Source organism: Podarcis gaigeae, assembly GCF_964106915.1.
Source record: "Podarcis gaigeae genome assembly, chromosome: 2".
Lineage (NCBI taxonomy): Eukaryota > Metazoa > Chordata > Lepidosauria > Squamata > Lacertidae > Podarcis > Podarcis gaigeae.
The window spans coordinates 113357247-113378907 of NC_139679.1; the positions used below are offsets into that span (position 1 = coordinate 113357247).

At 42.3% G+C, this 21661-nt stretch overlaps 2 protein-coding genes across 2 annotated transcripts in view; one reads left to right on the top strand and one right to left on the bottom strand.

Annotated features, from left to right (window-relative positions):
• The window catches only part of LOC310837988 (E3 ubiquitin-protein ligase TRIM11-like), a 1016249-nt gene that overhangs the window by 199333 nt on the left and 795255 nt on the right, over positions 1 to 21661 (top strand). The gene's annotated exons all lie outside the window — the stretch shown is intronic.
• On the bottom strand, positions 8312 to 20869 carry LOC310837282 (vomeronasal type-2 receptor 26-like). Its single transcript, XM_083723589.1, has 6 exons — positions 20684 to 20869; positions 13515 to 13806; positions 12029 to 12247; positions 9917 to 10147; positions 9577 to 9703; positions 8312 to 9263 (listed from the first exon to the last, which is right to left on the bottom strand). Exons 1-6 carry the CDS (start codon positions 20866 to 20868, stop codon positions 8371 to 8373), a joined length of 1947 nt encoding a protein of 648 aa, XP_083579715.1. The 5' UTR covers position 20869; the 3' UTR covers positions 8312 to 8370.

Genomic DNA, 21661 nt, shown 5'->3' on the forward strand with positions numbered 1-21661 from the left:
ATCAGTAAATTCATGACTAACAAAACCGTAGCTGATCTAGGAAAAGAAAGAAAGAGTTTGGTTTTTTCAATTGTTTTCAGGGCCAAGTGCAACTCTGTATTAACTTAAATGAATAACTAGGAACATATTCACCATGATGATTGATTAGGTGTCTGGGCAGTTGAGAGCCAAGTTTTATTCTCCGCTCCCCTCTTTACATATATACAGCTTGTATAAAGCAAACTTACATATACACAAACATGTCATGTAGTTTAATGCAGCATTGGTATCCCACCCCCAAATTAAAAACCTGAAACCATGAAGCTTCCCTATGTCCTCTGTTCCTTCTACCTACAAAAAGACTTTCAGGTGACCTATTAATTGACCATTCATCCTGGCTGCTTGTGTAATTTTAGGGAGGTTATAGCATCAATCCTGTCGGGTAAACCAATAGCCGTGGGAATACGCACTAGTCCTTTCTGCTGCCATTACTCTCTAATGTGTCACTAAAGGCCAGGGGGGTCTTACATGGGTGGTCTCCTCAGGAGTTGGGAAACAACTGCTCAGTTGCAAGTCTCCATAATGGCAGCTTAGTCCCACCTCCCTTCTGCTCTGCCAACACTGTTAAAGGACAACCAGTAGCCTAGACCTGGTAGTCAAAGGGTTCATTCAAACGTGGGGAATATTCTCTTCGTTTTCCTCATTGTAATGTTAGTGCTCTGTCCTGTTTTCTAATGTTCCTTTCACCTGTTGCATTACAATACTAAGACTTTCTGACCAATATTCCAGTGTGTGGTGCACTCAGTTTCATTTGTAAGATCGCCTACTTCCAGTTCGCATCTAGAGAAGACGAGGGAACATCAGAGAATATGTTAGAAGTGCGATACTTATATTGAGTTCTGGCACCTTTTCCCCTAGAAAATAAGCACGGATCTAGGAAAGCCTTGGGAAAAAGATATATCTTTGCATATAGCCTGACGCAACTGGTGGAGAGACACTGCAATATGGAAGTAGGCTACGCCCCCAATCCACCCACCTTTCCCCAATTCATACCTGTGGGATTTTATAAATGTTCAGAATGGTTGAAATCAGGCTGGAAAGAGCAGAGTCGCCTCCTTCTAGAACGGCCAGCTGTGTATTCTGTCTTTCACAGATGTAGTTTGGAACATTCTTCTGCCCACCAGACAGCAGGTCTAACACAGCTTCATAAGCCATTCTTCCTTTGAAATAGCTCTCATAGAGATTGTAGCCCAGAGTGATGTTGGGCAGGAGCCTGGGATTCCGACTGATCTCTTGAATGGCAAACAAGAAGGGCAGGATGTGCCAATACCTCATAGGTTCTGGACTGCGGTAAAACAGAGGTCATCAGATTTTTCATTCTGCAGTCAGTGAAAGAATGTTAAAGTTTGTCCATATGTGGTGGACCTGTAGTAAAGTGAAGGGCTTTTGGGAATTAATCTATAACGAACTTTAAAAAATCTTTAAATATACTTTCCCAAAAAGAACTGAAGCTTTTCTACTGGCATTGATTGGAAAGGAAATTGAAAAAAAAAGATAAAAACCTCTTTCTATATGCCGCGACAGCAGCCAGAAATATGTTAGTTCAGAATTGGAAAACAGACATAATACCGAATATAATGGACTGGCAGGTTAAAATGATGGACTACGCAGAATTGGCCAGACTATCAGGAAAATTAAGAGATCAGGACGAGCAGAAGTTTCAAGAAAATTGGAGTAAATATTTGAATGTATATAAGAAACAATTGTAAATCTTTGAAGACACTGGTAGGGTTGGAATAACTCTTACAGCGTGTAGTTCATAATATGATATATAAAGTACGTGACATTAGAATTTTATTTGATACTTACCAAAGAAATGAAGGGAACTCAGAGGCATGATAGAGCCTAAATTAAATATGTAACCTATATTTGTGTAATTTATGAATGTATGTATGTTTACTGAAAATCAATAAAAAATTAATCTGGAAAAAAACGTTTGTGCATCTTTTCATATAAGAGCAATGATAACAAGTAGAAATATATGAATTTTGCTAGCTCAGAGTTTATGTGCTTTCAGTTCATTTGGAAATGGGTGTTGGCAACAGGATTTTTATACCCAAGAAAAGGGAACATCTTCCCTCCAAGACCTGCACTGGCTGTCAAGCCCAATTTTGTGCTTGGGGTTTGATATACAAAGCCTTAGATGGCTTTCGACCTGCTTAGCCGAAAGACCATCTCTCCCCATGTCATGCTGCCTACAATTCAAGTTCTATTGGGGAGACACTGCTAGATGTTTCATCCTTGACAGAGGTTGAGAGGCCTGTAAACCACTGCAAGTAAAACAAGTGTACAATGTAAGTCACTGCACAAGCACGTACAGAAACACTTCATCCGACTATTCCAAATTGCTTTCTCTCTCTTTTTTTGCTATATCTACACTATAATTAATTCTGGAATAGTAAATCCACCACAATTCTCTTTCTTTTGAAAAGCTGGGGAACAATGTTCAGTTTCACGTTGGAGCCAGCTTCAAACAAAAACAGCACCTTAGCCATATCTCATAGCCCAGTGGGCAGCTACACTGCAGACAGGGAGGGGGGGAGCAGCGTCTGGCGTTTCATAGCTAGGCAGCTGCACAAGAGATGTCTGGCTGTGCACTAAAGTTCCCTGTGCACCAGGAATTATGGTTCCCTGAAGCCAAGTGAGGACATCTTTGAGGTACAATTGATCAGGAAAAGACACCAGGAAAACGGGAGAGCATGGAATCACAGCTGAAAGTAGCAGTAGTAAATCTTTCTCCTCGTGGTGACATACATTACACCAGAAACAGATGGAGACTTGGAGAAATCACGCAGGTAGTCATTAGTAATGCCTACAGCTAAGACACCAGTGATGAGGTGGTCTCCTGGCTTATAATTATTAAGTGTGTCGTTTCGATCATTGATCACACCAAACTGGCATTTCCCCTTCAGTGTCCCACAGGACGAATGGGGCATCAGTAGCAAAAGAATTAGGGAGAGTATGATCATTTCATTGCCGTCTGCTGCTCCTGCAGCCCCTTCTGCCCTGATTGCTCTCAGCTGCAGTGCCTTCTTAATCCAGATGGGAGTCCAGCTGTGGTTTCAAATCAAGGAGCTCATATTTAAACCTCACCTCCGCCTAGTCCCTGCCTGCCCTGAATTTGAGCCCAGGCCCTCAGTGGCCCGAGAGATATTAATGCACCCACCTTTCCACATACAAAGTTTTTACATGTTCTTCCTTCTGACTTCTTTGTTAGTTTCAGAAATAATAGTTGGACAACATCCCAGAGCTTCTCAGAAGGAAAAAAATTAAAATTAATTACAATAGTTTTGATAATGATCAGGCGCGGAGTATGCAGCAAAGTCTTGATTCTCCCTGCTGCAGGTGTATAGCTGGGAAAAATATGTTTATTAGACTCTGCAGTGTGGCTTTGTGCACTGTCTACTGTCACTGCCCAAATCCCTGAGGTTGGAAGGTATGTTTGATCTTCCATCGCATTAGGAAGGATTCAGATTTACCAAACACACACTCGTTCTTTCTAAACTTTATGAAAACTTAACAAGCTGTCTCGTAGGAAGTCAAAACAGCCCAAAGTTTCCTAGAACTTCCTAGAATGCCAGATAGTCTTTTCCAACCCTGTTACTTGCAATACGTTTGTACAAAATAATAATAATAATAATAATAATAATAATAATAATAATAATAAGGATAAGGATAATAGGTATTGCAATGGAATCACAATTGCTCAGTTCTTAGGGCACATTCTTTGTATGCAAAAAGTTCCTGAGGTCCAGCTCCGAGGGCCTTCTGGCAGTTTCCTTCTTGTGAGAAATGAGGTTACAGGGAACCAGACAGAGGGCATTCTTGGTAGTGGCACCCACCCTGTGGAATGCCCTCCCATTAGATGTCAAGGAAATAAACAACTATCTGACTTTTAGAAGACATCTGAAGGCAGTTCTGTTTAGGGAAGTTTTTAATGTTTGATGTTTTATTGTTTTTAATATTCTGTTGGGAGCCGCCCTGAGTGGCTAGGGAAACCCAGCCAGATTGGTGGGGTATGTATGTATGTATGTAAAGGTAAAGGGACCCCTGACCATTGGGTCCAGTCGTGACCGACTCTGAGGTTGCGGCGCTCATCTCGCTTTATTTGCCAGGGGGTCTAGCTATAGAATGGGCTCTAGCTATGTGTGTATCATTATCTCGATGATTTCCTCTTTATTGCCCCACTTTCTTCCCCTCCCTTGTCAACAGCTCATGAATGTTTTCGCCGCTATGACACGGGAATTGGGGTCCCTCTGGCCTTGGAAAAAACCAAAGGCCCAGTTACTAAACTTACCTATCTTGGCATTGAATTAGATTTGGTGACACAGGCTTCCCGTCTTCTGCGGGATAAAATAGCAACCCCGCGAGAAGTTATTAGGCAGCACCTACATATTTAAAAGGTGACGTTATGCCAAGTCCAGTCACTTCTTGGTCACCTGAACTTTTCTTGCAGGGTGATAGCTCTGGGAAGAGCCTTCTGTGCACATCTTGCACGGCTAACATTGAACTTGCAGTCACCTCATCACAGGGTCTGCCTGGGTAAGGCAGTTAAAGCAGATTTGGCGGTGTGGCTCAAATTCCTTTTGGAATACAACGGCATTTCTCTTTCATAGGATATTCTTGCCACTCAGCATGACCTCCAGGTGCACTCCAACTCGGCAGGTTCCCTTGGTTTTGAGGTCTATTTTAGAGGAAGGTGGTACGCAGAGCATTGGCAGGGTGCTGCTATCACCCCCATTTACTTTCCTTGAATTTGTTCCTATTGTGGTTGCCATTCACCTATGAGTCGAGGTTTTTAGGAATCATTGGTTAAGATTCTGGTTGGACAGTCAGACAGTGGTCAATGTTATCAACTGGCAATCAACACGCTTGGACCTAGTATTGGGGCTTCTGTGTGTGTTTGTGCTCCTTTGCTTGCAGGCCAACTTTTCCTTCACCGCCAGTTTCGTCCCTGGGTTGGACGACAGCATTGCTGATGCCCTGTCTTGCTTCTAGATGGAACGCTTCCATACCCTGGCTCCAGAGGCTTCTCAGGAACCAGACCCTTTCCCAGACCATCTTTGGAATCTTGACAGCGCAAAGTGATCCGTGGAGTAATGACGTCTGTATCGCCATCCACATTTTGATCTTATCAAAAGGCCTGGGAGGAATTTCTGACCTTCACTTTCAGCCACACACCTGCAGCTTCAAGCAGGGGTCTTGTGCTGCAGTTTGGTGCCATGTGTGCCCGGTCCACCCCCTCAGCACCAAGAGATGGGCAGGTTCTGCAATATCTTGCCCATCGTAGATCCATTGGCAATGCAGCCAAGACCTTGACGGTCCAAGAAGCCAGTATTGCTTTCTTTTCCAAATGCTCATTCTCCACTGACCCATGCTTGGGTTTCTTAGTTAAGAAGGCAATGGAAGGATGGCTCCTGATTAGCACAGTCTCATATCCTTCAACATCTTAAAGCATATTTGGAGAATATTACCATCGATTTGGTGGTCCTGTTTAGAGTACAGACCAGTGATGGTGAATCTTTTAGAGAACAAGTGCCCAAACTGCAACCCGAAACCCACTTATTTATCACAAAGTGCCAACATGGCATTTTCACCTGTATATTTTTATGGCTGCTGTTGTATTAAATAATCCTTCATAAAAGTTACTGCATTACATTCTTCATTAAATTATCTTTCCATTGATATATAATTTTATGGTATTATAACTCAGTGCTTTTTTTTCTTTAAAAATGTCTAGGGGTACTCTCATTTCAACTGAGGAAGATCACCACAGGGGGGAAATAAATACAGTTCAAATCGGGGGAAAGAAATACAGTGAATTTCTTCTCCCATTAAATTAACAAAATGTGATGGGGTATGCGTCCCCCTGTGTCCCCACAGAAAGAGAGCACTGGTATTACTCCAAAACAAAGTGGTGTTATGAGCCATCAAACCTCGGAAATACATTTTTTCCAGAAGGTTCCACAATTTTGGCCACTATTGAACACTGGAGGGCTGTACTAAGAGCCACCCTCTCCCAATTTGTAATTTGAGATAATAATATGTGCATGTGCACATAAAATAAATATAAATAAATAAATAAACCCAGCCAGATGGGTGGAGTATAAATATATTATTATTATTATTATTATTATTATTATTATTATTATTATTATTATTTGTCAGGGTTTCAGGGACAGAGAGCGAGGGGGAGGGGTCCCAGGGTGACGAGGAAGAGGACGACGATGACCCGAGGTTGTCAGTGAGTCCGTCAAGTGAATCCGAGGATTCCCAAAAGGGAGCCCCCCTGGTCAGGCCAAGGGGCAGTAGAGAGGGAAGCAGTCAGAAGCAGGGGAACGAAGAGGGAATCCCCAGTGGGGGTTGGAGATCGGGACCGGCCTCTCCGTCGGAACGGAGTGAAGGGGGTGGAGTTACCAGTGTGTCAGAAGGAGCAGAACAGGGAGCAGAGAGGGGAAGGAGTTCGGAGCAGGACGTCCTGCCGGAAGGGGAGGAGTGTAGTACCGAGAGTAGCGTAACGGTCGAAAGGAAGGTCAGAGGCAACGTACGCGCGCCAAGTTCAAATGTGGAGGCGCGCGGAAATGAGGAGAGCCCTGAGGAGGAGCCTGGTCCCAAAGCACGAAGGAGGGGGGAGCAGGCGTCAGAAGACTCAGCCTCGGGGGAGTCCCGAAGGGAGGGAGCACAGGGGGGCAGGAAGACCCTGCGGAAAAGGAAGGAGAGGAAAAGGTGGAGCAGTACAAGCCTCTTAAGCTGGTGCAGGGGCGGGACTGACTCAGAGGGGACTTCAAACATCTAAGGGTAACAGATGCTGAGCCACGGAGCCTGGACGTAACGACAACAATGTTCTTCAATAAAACCTTTTGTATATAACTTGGACTGGATTTTGGTCTCTTGTGAGCTGGGACCTCGGGTGGCTCTGACATTATTATTTGCCATCTCTTCTGCTGCCGTTTGATCGCAGTCTCCATGGAATGATTTTTTTCTGTTGGCTTACGTGGGAAAGCTCAGCGAACATGTAAACCCAGAAGCCCCTTCTTAGGTTGCCGTCTTTATATGCTTACTGACATGGGAGTTAATCCCTACTGAACTAAAGGCGGCTTACTCCAAAGTAGGAAAAACAGACTGGTGGGATCAGGCCCTGGCACATCAAAAGTCAATGCCTGCTCAGCCCCTCAGTGCTCACCAGGCCCTGTGGCCGCAGACTTTGGACGGTGCTACAGCCCTGCTGGGGTGATGGCGTGCATGCCCAAAGAGAGGGCTCTGAATGCCCTTTCTGGTTCGCCACCACTGGGATAAGTCATTCATCAGGAAAGCAGAAACACTTGAGCTGATGGAGAGATCTCCTTAGTGCTGTTTTCATTTCCACCCTAAGATCAGATCCTTCAAAACCGTATGGGCATTAGTTGAATAAAAGCCAATACTGTTTTTTTAATGAAATTTTTATTAAATTTTTCTAATATGCATTTCAATATATTCATTTAGACATCCTTAAATCAATGACTTCCCTTCTTTTTCCACGGTTCATTTTGCATATCATAAATCACTGCATGCTTTACATGAGCTAAACAATTTCCTCTGAATTACACCCAACAAAAAGGATTTCATTCCCAGCTTCCAGAAATAAAACACAAAGAAACCCAGAAATAGAACTATTTAATTTATAATGGGACCAATAAGAATGTGCAAATCTTTCCTTCCAATAATCCACAAAACTGTTTGAAGAAGCTGTGTTCTATCTGATAGCTTCCTTCTTTGGTGGGGACCTCACTCTTTATCCATTTTTGGGTAGCAAAACATGGACCACAATAGTTGACACCTGGGAATTTTCCTCTGAATTATACCCAACAAAAAGGATTCTGGTTTTTTTGGAAAGGTACTTCTAAACATTTCCCCCCAATTCATTATAAATCATTTCCCAGCACTCTTTTGTCCTTTGAGAAGTCTACAACATATGATAAAACATACTCTAACCTCATTACATCTCCAGCACCTCTCTGATTAGGACTTACACATTTTAGCAAGTCTACTTGGAGTTAAATACCATCGATAAATCATTTTCAGGTAGTTCTCCTTCAAGGAATAACATGGAAAACCCAGTAATGTTAACATGATTCTACTTAGATTCAGATTGCAAAAACTGGGATTGCAAATCTTTAAAGAAAAGGTCCTATGGCCACCCCACTTTCATTGTGTCCAAAGACCAGTTTCTTTTCTGATTCACATGGAGGAAGGATGTTAGATTGGCATATTGGGAAAGGAACTCTCAATTCACATTCATTGGTTGTATCATTGCAGAGGTATGCCAAAAGAAGACTAGATTTTTTAAAAAAGTTATGCCATTAGATGTTCCTTTTTATTCAGATCTGGCCTCAGGACAATAATGTAGCACTTGGGGATAAAGATGCAACCCAGTAACCCTGAACTGGAGGCCAAGATAGAGAAGATCTGCACGGCTACCATGTATTTCCCCTTGGTGCTCAGGTAGGCTGGCACAAAGGACACCCAAACACTGCAAAACACCAGCATGCTGAAGGTGATCAGCTGGGCTTCGTTGAAGGCCCCAGGCAGCTTCCTGGCTAGGAAAGCCACCGTGAAGCAGACGGCCGCCAGAAAGCCCATGTAGCCAAGGGCAGAAGAAAACATGGCAACAGAGCTTTCGTTACATTGCAGAATGATCTGCCCAGGCTGGGAGTGCATGTCGGAGTCTGGGAAGGGGGGAGACATTCCCAACCAGACCATGCAGATGCCCCCTTGGACACTGGAAAAAGACAAGACCAGGCAGTTGGCCAAGCTCTTGCCCAGCCATTTCCTCATCTGGCTCCCTGGCTTTGTGGCCATAAACGCCACCACCACCGTGATAGTCTTTGCCAACAGGGAAGACACGGCCACGGAGAAGATGATGCTGAAGGCAGTTTGTCGGAGAAGGCAGGTCCACTTCTGGGGCCGACCGATGAATAAGAAGGAGGACAAGAAGGAGAGCAGGAGGGAGACGAGGAGCAAGTAGGTGAGGTCCCGGTTGTTGGCCTTGACTATTGGTGTGTCAAAGTATTTAATGAAGAGTCCCAAAAGAAGTCCAGCAGTCAGGGACAAAAGCAGGGCAAAAGAAGCCATGATCATCCCCAGAGGTTCTTCATAGGACAAGAAATGTATAATCTTGGGGACACACTGATCTCTGTGTAGATTGGAATTTTGATCATCTGGACATTTGTTGCAATGCTTTGCATCTGAAAAACACAAGAGTGACTTCAGTGTTGCCAGTATGAATATTATAGCCATAATAATCTGTAGTCTACTACATACCAAGTATATTGTTTTGTGATTCTTATCTGTTTACTTTATTTTGGGTTGTGGGTTTGCCATGAAGCAATTTTGGGCTAAAGTCTGGGGTCAAAATAAAAGTATTAAGGGCCAGCATATTCCATTGAGCTCCTTTACTGGAGCAAGACAGCCCCTTCATAGGTACCAATGCCTGGAATTTGAAAGTGATTTTGTACTATGAAACGTCAACTCTTCTAAATATCTTTCAGGGACATTTACCTTCCTGAATGGAGATTGTTCCTTCCATGCATTCAACACAAGCATAGCAGCAAATTGATTTTCCCTCCTTAATGGCCTTGGCATATCCTGGACGACAGTTTTCGGTACACCTTGAAAGAGGCACATTCTAGCCAAAATGAGAAAAAGCATCAAGCAGAAGATGTTAGGACTTTGTGGATAGGAGGAGCCATAGAGTGCAGCTAGGCCTGAATCATACAATGAGGTTAGAATTGCAGAATAAGCTATGCACGTGTATGTTTGCTGCTGTCTGGCCAATAGCATAATATTGCTTGGTCTGATGTATTAAAGAGAATAAGATGTGATTAATTCTTTCACCCACCTGTTTGAACCATCTGGGCCACACAATGACATTTCGGTCAATGGCAAACTTGATTTTCTCTGGAGATGCTGATCTCTCTACACTCCCAACTTTCAACCCAACAAGGGACTTATTGAGAAACGCCACCCAGTTGACAATGTCAAAGTCAGCTGCCAGCTCCCCATTCTCATCCCAGTAAGCTCCGTCCATGGAAAAGTTGTAAAGGTGGAGGTTTCTTAGGAAAGAGTGGAGCTAAAATGGTACAGGAAAACACACACACAATTAGCAAACGAGGAACAAAGTAGCGTACATGAGCCTTGGCCACTAAGAACTCTAGTCTCCCAAGATGTAGTCCCAGAGACTCAGATGGGACTCTTATTTGGGAAATAGCAGAGCTAGAGTCGTTAATATATTGCATGCTAAAATTAGAACCAGGAATGACAGCTAGTGTGGTTATAACGTTGTGGTAGGATCAGGGTGTGTGGTCCCATTCTAAAATGGAAGAGCCATCCAAATGGGGGCACCAGGTGGCAGCCTTTACAACACATTTACTCAATGTCCTTTAAGCATATGGGGTGCAGGCTGACAAACGAACTCGCCTGTAACTGTACCCCTTCAGCCCGGGAACAGGTAACATGTAGTCAGTGATTTGTCCCGTTTTACCACCTGAGGCAAAACAGGAAGGTGTCATCCACCCCCACCTGAAGCCTTGCTTCCCAGGGCTGCCTCAGTCCACCTTCATGGGCAGAGTAGCCCTGCATCTAGTTTGTGAATGCCTCTCCCAACAGCAGTTTGAAAGAGGAGATTGTGCACATTTGGGGAAAGTGATTTGGGTGGAGACACTTGGGGGAAGAAGAGTGGAAGCTGGAGGGCTAAGAAGTGCCGAGTGCCTACAGGAAAGGATTTCTCTTTTCACACACATGTTCCAGCATTGCTCTCCAATACTGTTATCAGATGGGAGCATCATCATCATCATCATCATCATCATCAAAACAAGAGCAAATCGGCTTTCACTGGAAAAGGGGACGGTGATAGACCAGGCACCAAAATGCACGAGAAGGGAATTACATAGGGTCTTGCTGCATTAGGTATTGCTTAATTTATTGCTGATTTATTGCTTTTCTCTGTCCGGCCGCTTCCTCTGCGTCAACTCTGAGAAATACGACCCCAGGTAGAAAAACAAATAGCAGACACACAGCGTCTTCCGTGTGAGAGAAAAAGGGAGTGAATATAGTCCAGACAGCTTCTCTAAGTTAAAAACCTTATTTACAAGCAAAGCATTCCATTCCATCAGAGCTAGGACCCATTTCGTCTTTGTCCTCTCGCTCTCGGAGGCAAAGTGAAACCAATCTCACAGAACAAAGAGATGACTACTTCCTTCTCGGCTTCCCGTAGAAGCCCCTCCCAGGTACAGGGCATACCAGAGGTTAACCCATTAACCACCAAACTCCACAACATGGTTGTAGACAGCTTCATGTCTGAAAAAGAAGCAGTTGGCAAGGAACATGTGCTTCCCTCACTATGCCTCTCAGAAAGCTGGAGGAGAATATACTGTAATTTAGCCAGTCTTGGAGGGGCTCTTTCCCCTTAGCTCAAAGCAGACACGTCACAGCAAAGTGGGCTTGGGATGGGATGCCTTGGTTTTCCACCCCCTCCCTTGGTTGCCCCTCCCCGCAGCTAAAAAATAATCACTAATCGGATACCCAAGGCAGCAATATCCTCAAACAATTTTGGGCTCAGTATTTCATGGTCTTAGGCATCACACACAGGTTTGCCAAGGAAATATGAGAATTATTTCACTTCCAAATGTAGTAAGCCACCCCGTGGTATTTGGGTGCCCCTCCACCTCCTCCTGCTGCTGCTCTCTGGCCCCCTGGACTCTTGCCCCAAATACAAGGTGTAACAGTAAGTACACCTTGTTAGGATAAGAGGAGATGGTGCCAGGAGCCTGGGCAGTGTCCAGTTAAATGTTCACGTATAAGTGTGAGGCACTGGGAACTTGACAAAATGGTTTTGTCTCATTTATGGGTTCAGAACATCCCCACCAATCCCACCATGAATATATCCTGAAATCAGAATTTAATTTCTGAATCACCGTTCAGGGTTGAGAATATGCCAGAGAAAGGATCATACCTGCCATGGTTGTATTCTTTCAAGGTCTATCTTTCTGCTTCCCACCACGGCCACCAGGCTTGGTTTGGATGAGTATACGGCACTCAGGACACTTGCCATGGCCTGGAGAGTGTTGTAAATACTGTAGCTGTCTTGAGACAACATTCTCTCAGTAAAGTCTTGTGACATGGTCCCCAGTTCTCCTCTCTCTCTACATCTTTCCTGGACTCTCTCAGAATTCTTTGAAACAGAACACGTAAATGTTATATCTGTAGGCTTCTGGGTTAAAACAGCATTTAGATCCAATGTTTTATATTTTGTCCTCCTCTTTGTCTGGATTAAGAAGGACAAAGAAGCAGGGACAGAGTGGGGATCCGTGTCAGCTGCCAAACTCATACTGAGATCCTGCAAAGCTGTTGTGACCCAAACTTTTCCCACTGTTATTTTAAAGGTATTTCCAAAGTATGTCATACACGCAACTAGAATTATAGTGGATGGAACATCTGCATGGTAGACAACGACATTGATTTCTCTCTGCATGAGAAATAATAGCAGGTTCTTTGGACTGGAAATAACAATATCTGTGATACTTTCTGAGAAGGCCACACAAATATCATTCTTTGTGACTGCAGCTGTGAAGGTCCTCATGAACTTTTCTCCCTTGTCATTGTCTGGTGCAATGAGACCGATCCACGTCCATTTGAAATGCAGGAGCAATTTGACCATAGCCAGGTGAGGAGGCTCTTTTTTTGGGACCATCCGATAGGAGAAAGGGAACTGAGATTTATCAGCTGGTGCACGACTAGCAAAACCATAGCTGATCTAGGAGAAAAAGAATTTGCGTTTTGTGCAAATATGTATTAACCTCAACTGATTAATAATGGGGAACATATTCACCATGATGATTGATTAGGTGTCTAGGAAGTTGAGAGCCCCGATTTATTTTTATTTAGTTAAAAGATTTATAATGGTGTTGTAGGTAGGCTGTTTTTAATTTGAACGGTATTTGCTTTTTTTGAGAAGCAGATGTAGTGATTTTGTATACTTCTAGGGGTCAAAAAGTTAGTGAAAGAAAACTTTGAAATTAATAGCAACAAAGGCACAGATTTCAAAACAGTCTCGGACACAGGCAAAGTCATTATCAGGTTGTATTTAATAGAACAAAATGCAATACAAAAAAGGAAGAAAGAGATGGAAAAAATTAGAGTTAATAGAAGTTATAAATGGGCCTGAGGAAAATATTCGTGAGAGGAATCGAGGCAATTTATAGGAGGCAAAAGACCAAACATATCATCAATGGCAGGGTGACAGGAAACATCGAGATTTCAAAGGGTACAAGTCAGGGATGCCCTCTTTCCTCATTATTATTTATTATGGTATTGGAAATTTTAATGAGCAAACTTAGAAAAGATGAAAAAATAAGAGAGATTGACGCAACCGGGGGAGAGAAACTGCAGTACAGAAATAGGCTCAGCCCCCAATCCACCCACCTTTCCCCAATTCATACCTGTGGGATTTTATAAATGTTCAGAATGGTTGAAATCAAGCTGGAAACAGCAGAGTCACCTCCTTCTAGAACAGCCAGCTGTTTATTCTGTCTTTCACAGATGTAGTTTGGAACATTCTTCTGCCCACCAGACAGCAGGTCTAGCACAGCTTCATAAGTCATTACTGCATGAAAATAACTCTCATAGAGGTTGTAGCCCAGGGTGATGTTGGGCAGGAGCCTGGGATTCCGACTGATCTCTTGAATGGCAAACAAGAAGGGCAGGATGTGCCAGTAACTTTGATCATATATCCTGCAGCCAAATAGATGTCATCAGATTTTTCATTGTGCATTCAGTGAAAGAGTATTAAAGTTTGTGCATCTTTTCACATTAGAGCATGGATAACTAGGAGAAATATTTGGATTTTACTGTGACAACTCTTGGAAGGCCAGCTCAGAGTTTATGTGTTTTCAGTTCATTTGGAAATGGTTGTTTGGCGAATTAGGACTTCCGGAGGCGGCGCGAACGACAATGGCTGTCCTCTTCTAACTGTGAAGGGGGAGCTCCGCAGAAACGGGTCGTCCGCTACGGCAAAGCGGAGACCCACATCGGAAAATGACCGGCAGCGAAAGCCTGTGGCCGTGGGACTCGGCGGGCACCAGAAGCGCCCCCCAAAACGGTGAAGAGACCCCGTAAGGGGTTTCGGAACGTGGAAGGGCTGGCGCGGTGCTGTGAGTCGATCACTCTTTCTGTGGAGTGAAGCCGTGTAGCCGCTGTCGGTGAGCGCTGACCTTTTTTCCTGGGAACATCCGATTCGAAAGCAGAAACCCGTGAGTAAGAAAAGATAGAAGAATTGGAGGCTAAATTACTATTAATTCAGCTAAAAGCGGGAGATGCAACCAGGAAGTCCGTCTCTCGCCTCTGCTTAAGATCTAAAGCAAAAGACTTTGATGTTTGGAGCCTTTGAAAAGGCGCTAAAAGCAATCAATCTGTACATCTACTGGAGCTGTTTCTATGGAGATCTAGGATTTAATTGTTTAAGTGATCTACTTTTTAGTACGGACTGTGCTTTACCTCTTCTGCTGGAACTACAATTTTACAGAGAAACCCAGGCAGTCGGACTGCCTGTTTGACAGAACTGTCAGATTGCAAATTTTGACACTTTGTTGCTTTGGTTTGCTACAAGTTGAGTGTTATTGGAACTGTTATATTGAATCATCTTTTCTGGCACTTGCTGGAGACATTGTTATGTTTTTAAGACCAACTCTGCTAACTACAGGAAAACTGAAGGTTCTTTGGAGACTAATGGCTGTTTGGACATTGTTTTAGAAGTATCAGAACTTTGTAAGGACTGGAGTTTTAAATAATTGATTTTAACAATTTGACTTCTTCCCTCAAAACACATTTGAACTCCCTCTAGAGGGTTTTGGACTTACAACTGCATGTGACTCTGCTTTCTCTTTCCTTTCCTCCTATCTGACTGTTTACCCTCTGGGCTGGTGGATTCCTATGGGAACACACTCAGTTTGACCTTGACTAGCAGACAGAACTGGAATGAGTGGCACTGGGAAAACAAGAGCGGCCAAAGCTAAAGCTAAACAAACAACTTTGACTTTAACTTCACAGCCGCGTAGATCATCTGTCCCTGCTGTTTTGGAAGTGGAAGAAGGAATTGAGCAACCTTTGTTGGAAGATATGGCAGCAGGAGGATCCACTTCAGTACTAGATAAAATCTTTGAAAAATTGGAGGCTTTGGACAAAAAAGCGGATGAGCAAACGGCTAAGATTGACCAAAATACAGCCAGTGTTAATAAATTAACTGAACAAGTTACTTTGAATGCACAATCAATTGGCAAATTATTTGAAGCCACCGCAGAAAATCGAAAACTGGCAGAGGAAGCCAACCAAAAAGCTGAAGAATTGAAGCAGGAGGTAAAACCATTGCATAAGCAAATTGGAGAACAGCAGGCCTATCTGTCTATGATAGAACTACGGGCTCGGGAAAATAATTTGAGATTGAGGTCAATATTAGAACTTGAACAAGGGAACTTAATTGAGTTCCTGACAAAATAATTTTCCAAGTTTTGGCCTTTGGAGGAAGAAAAGGACTTTAAAATTGTGACTGCTTTTAGACTTGGAAAATTAACAAGGAAAGACAGGCCCAGAGACTGTTTGATTACTTTGAGATCTAAGGAGGAAAGGGACAAAATACTAGGCCTACATTACAAAAAGTCACTTGAAATTTTGGATAGAAGAGCAGAGATTTACAAAGATATCCCAAAACAACTTTTGGACCTTAGATCCACCTACACTGAGTTAGTAAGATTGCTGAGGAGCAATTCAATTGTTTTTAGGTGGGAATTTCCCCAAGGATTATCTTTCACATTTAGAGGGAAGAAAGTGAAAATTAAAACAGCTGAGGATAAAGAAAAAATTTTGAGTACCTACGGAGAGGACCTTCAGAAAGGGATCGAAAGACCTTCAGGGTCTGGACCATCACCTGCACCTACACCTACACCTTCGGGGTCTGAAGACCAGGAGAAAAAGATACCACCACTAGAGGAATAACAGATTTGTCCAGGATGTCTCTGCAACTTCTGAGTTGGAACATCAATGGCGCCAACTCTCTGGAAAAAAGGAGAAGAATATTTCACATATTGAAAAAAGAACAATTGGACATTATTTGCCTGCAAGAAACACATGTGACCAGGCTCCACAGAAAAGTGTTAATAAACAAAAGATTAGGCCAAGAATTTATCTCTTCGGACCGAGTCAAGAAAAGAGGTGAGGTGATATATGCAAAAGAGAGCCTGTCACCAAAATTTTTATTTAAAGATGAGCAAGGAAGAATTTTGGCAATTGAGATACAAAACCAAGGAGAAAAGTTTTTGATATTAGGAATCTATGCGCCAAATGAGGGGAAATCGGAATTTTATAAGAAGCTGCATGAGATAATGCTGGACTATCTGAACTATGACAACATCATCATGATGGGAGACATGAATGGGGTGGCATCGACCAACATGGATAAGTCACATAGCCAAAATGTGACAAAAGATGGCAGACTACCTAAAACATTTTTTGAACTGACTGACAATATGGACTTGATTGACATTTGGAGAACAAAGAACCCCCTGGGAAGAGAAGGAACATTCTTTTCTGAAGCCCAACTGCCATGGACAAGAATCAATCAAATATGGATAACTAGAGGTCTGGCACCTAAGACTAGAAAAGTGGAAATCTGCCCAAAGACCTGCTCCGACCATAATGCCGTAAAGATGGATATGAGACTAACTCCAACCGGCTCCTTCAGATGGAAGATGAATGACAATTTGTTTAGAGATCAGGAGATCACTAAAAAGGCCTTTTGAAGGACTATTTTGAGATAAATTTGAACACTACGGTGGAAAAAAGAATCATCTGGGACGCAAGTAAAGCGGTTATGAGGGGGTTCTTGATACAACAGAACACTATAAAGAAAAGAACACAGAATGAGAAAAAGGACAAGATCTTGGAGAAAATCAAAGATTGTGAGAAGAAGTTAAGATCGAGACCGAAGTCAAAAGAGATTTTGAGAGAAATTAAACTTTACCAAGCACGATATTCTAAATTGATAAATCAGGAAGTGGAGTGGAAAGTTAAGCTAATGAAACAAAGATCATTTGAATCGGCAAATAAATGTGGGAAATTGTTAGCATGGCAGTTGAAAAAGAGACAAAAATTAAATACGGTCACAAATTTAGAGATAGAAGGAAGAAATATTCAGAATCCAATGGAGATCAGAAAGTGTTTCCAGAGATATTTCAAACAATTATACACCCAAGGGCCGCAAAATGAGGTTGAGATAGAACAATTTTTGACAAGGAATGGTCTACCAAAGCTGTCTCAAGAAAATAGAACAATCCTGAACTACAAAATAACACAACAAGAGATTGAAGAAGCCATTCAGAACATGCAATTGGGCAAATCTCCAGGGCCAGATGGGCTTACCTCCAAATATTATAAGACATTGAAAGACTATCTGATACATCCATTAATGGAGGTTTGCAATGAAATTATGGAGGGGAAGAAGGCACCGGAGTCGTGGAAAGAAGCTTTCATCACATTGATACCTAAACTAGAAACTGAAAAGACACAACTTAAGAATTACCGCCCCATCTCCCTCCTAAATGTGGATTACAAAATATTTGCAGACATTTTAGCAAGCAAATTTAAAAAAGTTTTAAATGAAGTAATTCACAAGGACCAGGCAGGCTTTCTCCCAGGTAGACATTTGTTTGCTAACACAAGGAACATTATTGACATTTTGGAGCTTTTGCAAACAAATATTAATACAAAAGCAGTGTTAATATTTATAGATGTGGAGAAGGCCTTTGATAACATCTCATGGAAGTTTATGAAGAAAAATTTGGAAGGGATGGGAGTGGGACGGGGATTTGAGAATGGGATAGAGGCAATTTATTCAGAACAAAGGCTAAATTGATAGTGAACAATGTGATGACGGAAGAGTTCAAAATCGAAAAAGGAACATGACAAGGTTGCCCTATCTCCCCTTTGTTATTTATTTCGGTCCTGGAGGTGCTCTTGAATATGATTAGAGGAGGCCGGTTGGTGGAAGGAATTCAGGTCGGAGTGAAACAGTATAAACTTAAAGCATTTGCAGATGACCTAGTTTTGACCCTACAGGAGCCAGAATCTAGCACGAAAAGGGTATTACAATTGATTCAGGAGTTTGGTCGGGTGGCGGGATTTAAACTCAACAAGCAGAAAACTAAGGTATTGGGGAAAAATTTAACACCTTCAGAATCAGAAAGGTTTCAGAAAGAGACAGAGTTAAACGTGGTTAAAAAAGTAAGATACCTAGGGGTAAACATAACAGCGAAAAACATGAGTCTATTTAAGGATAACTATGAAAAGTGTTGGTCTGAAATCAAAAGGGATTTAGAAGTTTGGTCAAGATTGAAACTTTCCTTGTCAGGACGAATTGCTGCTATAAAGATGAATGTATTGCTGTTTTTGTTCCAGACTTTACAGATTGTGGATAAAATGGAGTGTTTTGGGAGGTGGCAAAGAGATATTTCCAAATTTGTCTGGCAGGGCAAAAAGCCCAGAATTAAGTTCAAGATACTAACTGATGCTAAAGAAAGAGGGGGCTTTGCCCTGCCAGACTTAAAGTTGTACTATGAATCAGCAGCTTTCTGCTGGTTGAAAGACTGGCTGCTTCTTGAAAACACTGAGGTTTTGGATCTGGAAGGTTTTAACAATGCTTATGGATGGCATGCATATTTGTGGTATGACAAGGTCAAAAGTCATAAGGCTTTCAAGAACCATATTGTTAGGAAAGCAGTGTTTAATGTCTGGATAAAATATAAAGACTTATTGGAAAATAAGACCCCAAGGTGGTTATCATCAATGGAAGCTAAGGCCCGGAAATATTGGGAAATAATAGAAAAAGATGGAGATAATTGGAGGTTGCAGAGTTTGGAGAAACTAAAAGATAAAGTGCGAGATTGGTTACATTACGCTCAGATCAAAGAGGTTTTCAAGTTGGATAAAAAGATAGGATTCCAGGTGGAAAAATCAAAGTTGGAAACGGAACTGTTAGAACCTAAGACTAAGGTACTTTCAAGAATGTATAATCTGCTGCTAAAATGGAATACACAAGATGAAACGGTGAAATCGGCTATGATAAAATGGGCACAGGACATTTGGTACAATATCATGTTTGCTGACTGGGAAAGGTTATGGACCACCGGTTTGAAATTCACGGCATGTAATGCCTTGAAAGAAAATATTATGAAAATGATATATAGGTGGTACATGACCCCAGTCAAGCTTGCAAAAATATACCATTTGTCTGATAATAAATGTTGGAAATGTAAAGAAACCGAAGGAACGTTCTTTCACCTCTGGTGGACCTGCCCTAGAGTTAAGGCTTTCTGGGAAATGATATATAACAAGTTGAAAAAGGTATTTAAGTATACCTTCCCTAAGAAACCAGAGGCCTTTCTTTTAGGCATCGTCGGCCAGAGGGTGTTAAAGAAGGATTGGACATTTTTTATGTATGCAACAACAGCAGCAAGGATACTTCTCGCCAAGCACTGGAAAACCCAAGATTTGCCCACACTGGAAGAATGGCAGAAGCAACTGATAGACTATATGGAGCTAGCAGAAATGACTGGCAGAATCCGGGACCTGGGAGAAGAGGCTGTGGAGGAGGACTGGAAGAAATTTAAGGACTATCTGCAAAAATACTGTAAATTGTATGAGTGTTAAGAAAGATGTAAGATTATTAACAATATGGCACCATCAAGTTAGTTAAAAGAAATATGAAGATAAATGAAAACATAAGAAAAGACAAATTTTGGATAAATATTATGCTAAAATTAAGCTTTTAAGGTTTGGGTAAAATTATCTAAAACTAGGGACACAATATTGGAAATTATAATATAAGAATTGAAACAAGGTGATAAATTGCTGGGTAAAGTTTGAAAAACTTAGAACGCAGGAACGAGAGATGTGAGGAAGTCCAAAGAAGTGAAGAAAATATGGTTATTGTAAAGTTATATTGTTGTTGTTGTTGTTTTATTGTATTAAGAAAATCTTTAATAAATATCTTATTTAAAAAAAAAAGGAAATGGTTGTTTGGCAACAGGATTTTTCTCCCCAAGAAAAGGGAACATCGGCCCTCAAAGACATGCACTGGCTGAAAATTAATTGTCAAGCCCAATTCTGTGTTTGGGGTTTGATATGCAAAGCCTTAGATGGGTTCAGAGCTGCTTATCTGAAACAGCACCTCTACCCATGTCATGCTGTTTATAATGTGAGCTCTGCTGGAGAGACACCTGCGGTTTAGTCATGCTGGCCACATGACCCAGAAAGCTGTCTGCCTGAAAGCGAGATAAGAGCCGAAGCCCCATAGTTGCCTTTGACTGGACTTAACTGTCCAGGGGTCCTTTACCTTTACCTTTACACTACAGGCAGAGGGGGAAGGAGCGTCTGGTGTTTCATAGCTACACAGCTGTATGAGAAATTTCTGGCTGTGTACAAATGTCCCTGTGCACCCAGGAATGATGGTACTCCTGAAGCCAATTGAGGACATATTTGAGGTAAAATTTAGCAGGAAAGGGAGAGCATGGAATCACAGTGAAAGTAGCAGTAGTAAATGTTTCTCCACATGGTGACATACTTAAAATCAGTAGCAGATGGAGACTTGGAGAAATCATGCAGGGAGGTCACAACAGTGCCTGTAGCTAAGACACCAACAATGAGGTGGTCTCCTGGCCTATAATAATTAAGTGTGCCTTTTCGATCATTTATCAAACCAAACTGGCATTTCCCCTTCAGTGTCCTACAGGATGAATGGGGCATCATTAGCAAAAGCATTAGGGAGATTATTATCATTTCACTGTTGTCTGCTGCTGCTGGTGCTGCACTCCCTTCTGCCTGACTGCTCTCAGCTGCGATCTGCTGCAGTGCTTTCTTGATCCAGATGGGAGTCCAGCTGTGGTTTCAGAAATAAAGGAGCTCATATTTAAACCTCACCTCCGCCTAGTCTCTGCCTGCCCTGAATTTGTGCCCCCGAGATATTAATGCACCAGCCTTTCCACATTGGGTAAACAAAGTTTTTATGTTTTGTTCTTGCTTCTGACTTCTTTGTTATGAGTTTCAGAAATGATATTTGGAAAACTCCCCAGAGCTTTTCAGAAGGAAAAAATAAAATAAAAATTACAATAGTTTTGATAATTATCAGGTGCAGAGTACACAGCAATGTCTTGATTCTCTCTGCAGCAAGTGTATAGCTGGGGAAAATATGTTTATGAGACTTTGCAGTGTGGCTTTGTACTTTCACAGCTCAAATCCCTGAGGTTGGAAGGGATGTTTGATCTTCCATTGCATTAGGAAGGATTCAGATTTACACAACATGCACTTGTTCATGAACTAATCACCAGTGTGGTGTAGTCTCCTAATCTGGGGAACCGGGTTCGCTTCCCCTCTCCTCCACATGCAGCTGCAGGGTGACCTTGGGCCAGTCACACTTTGAAGTCTCTCAGCCCCACTCACCTCACAGAGTGTTTGTTGTGGGGAAAGAAGGGAAAGGAGAATGTTAGCCGCTTTGAGACTCCTGAAGGGGAGTGAAAGGCGGGATATCAAATCCAAACTCTTC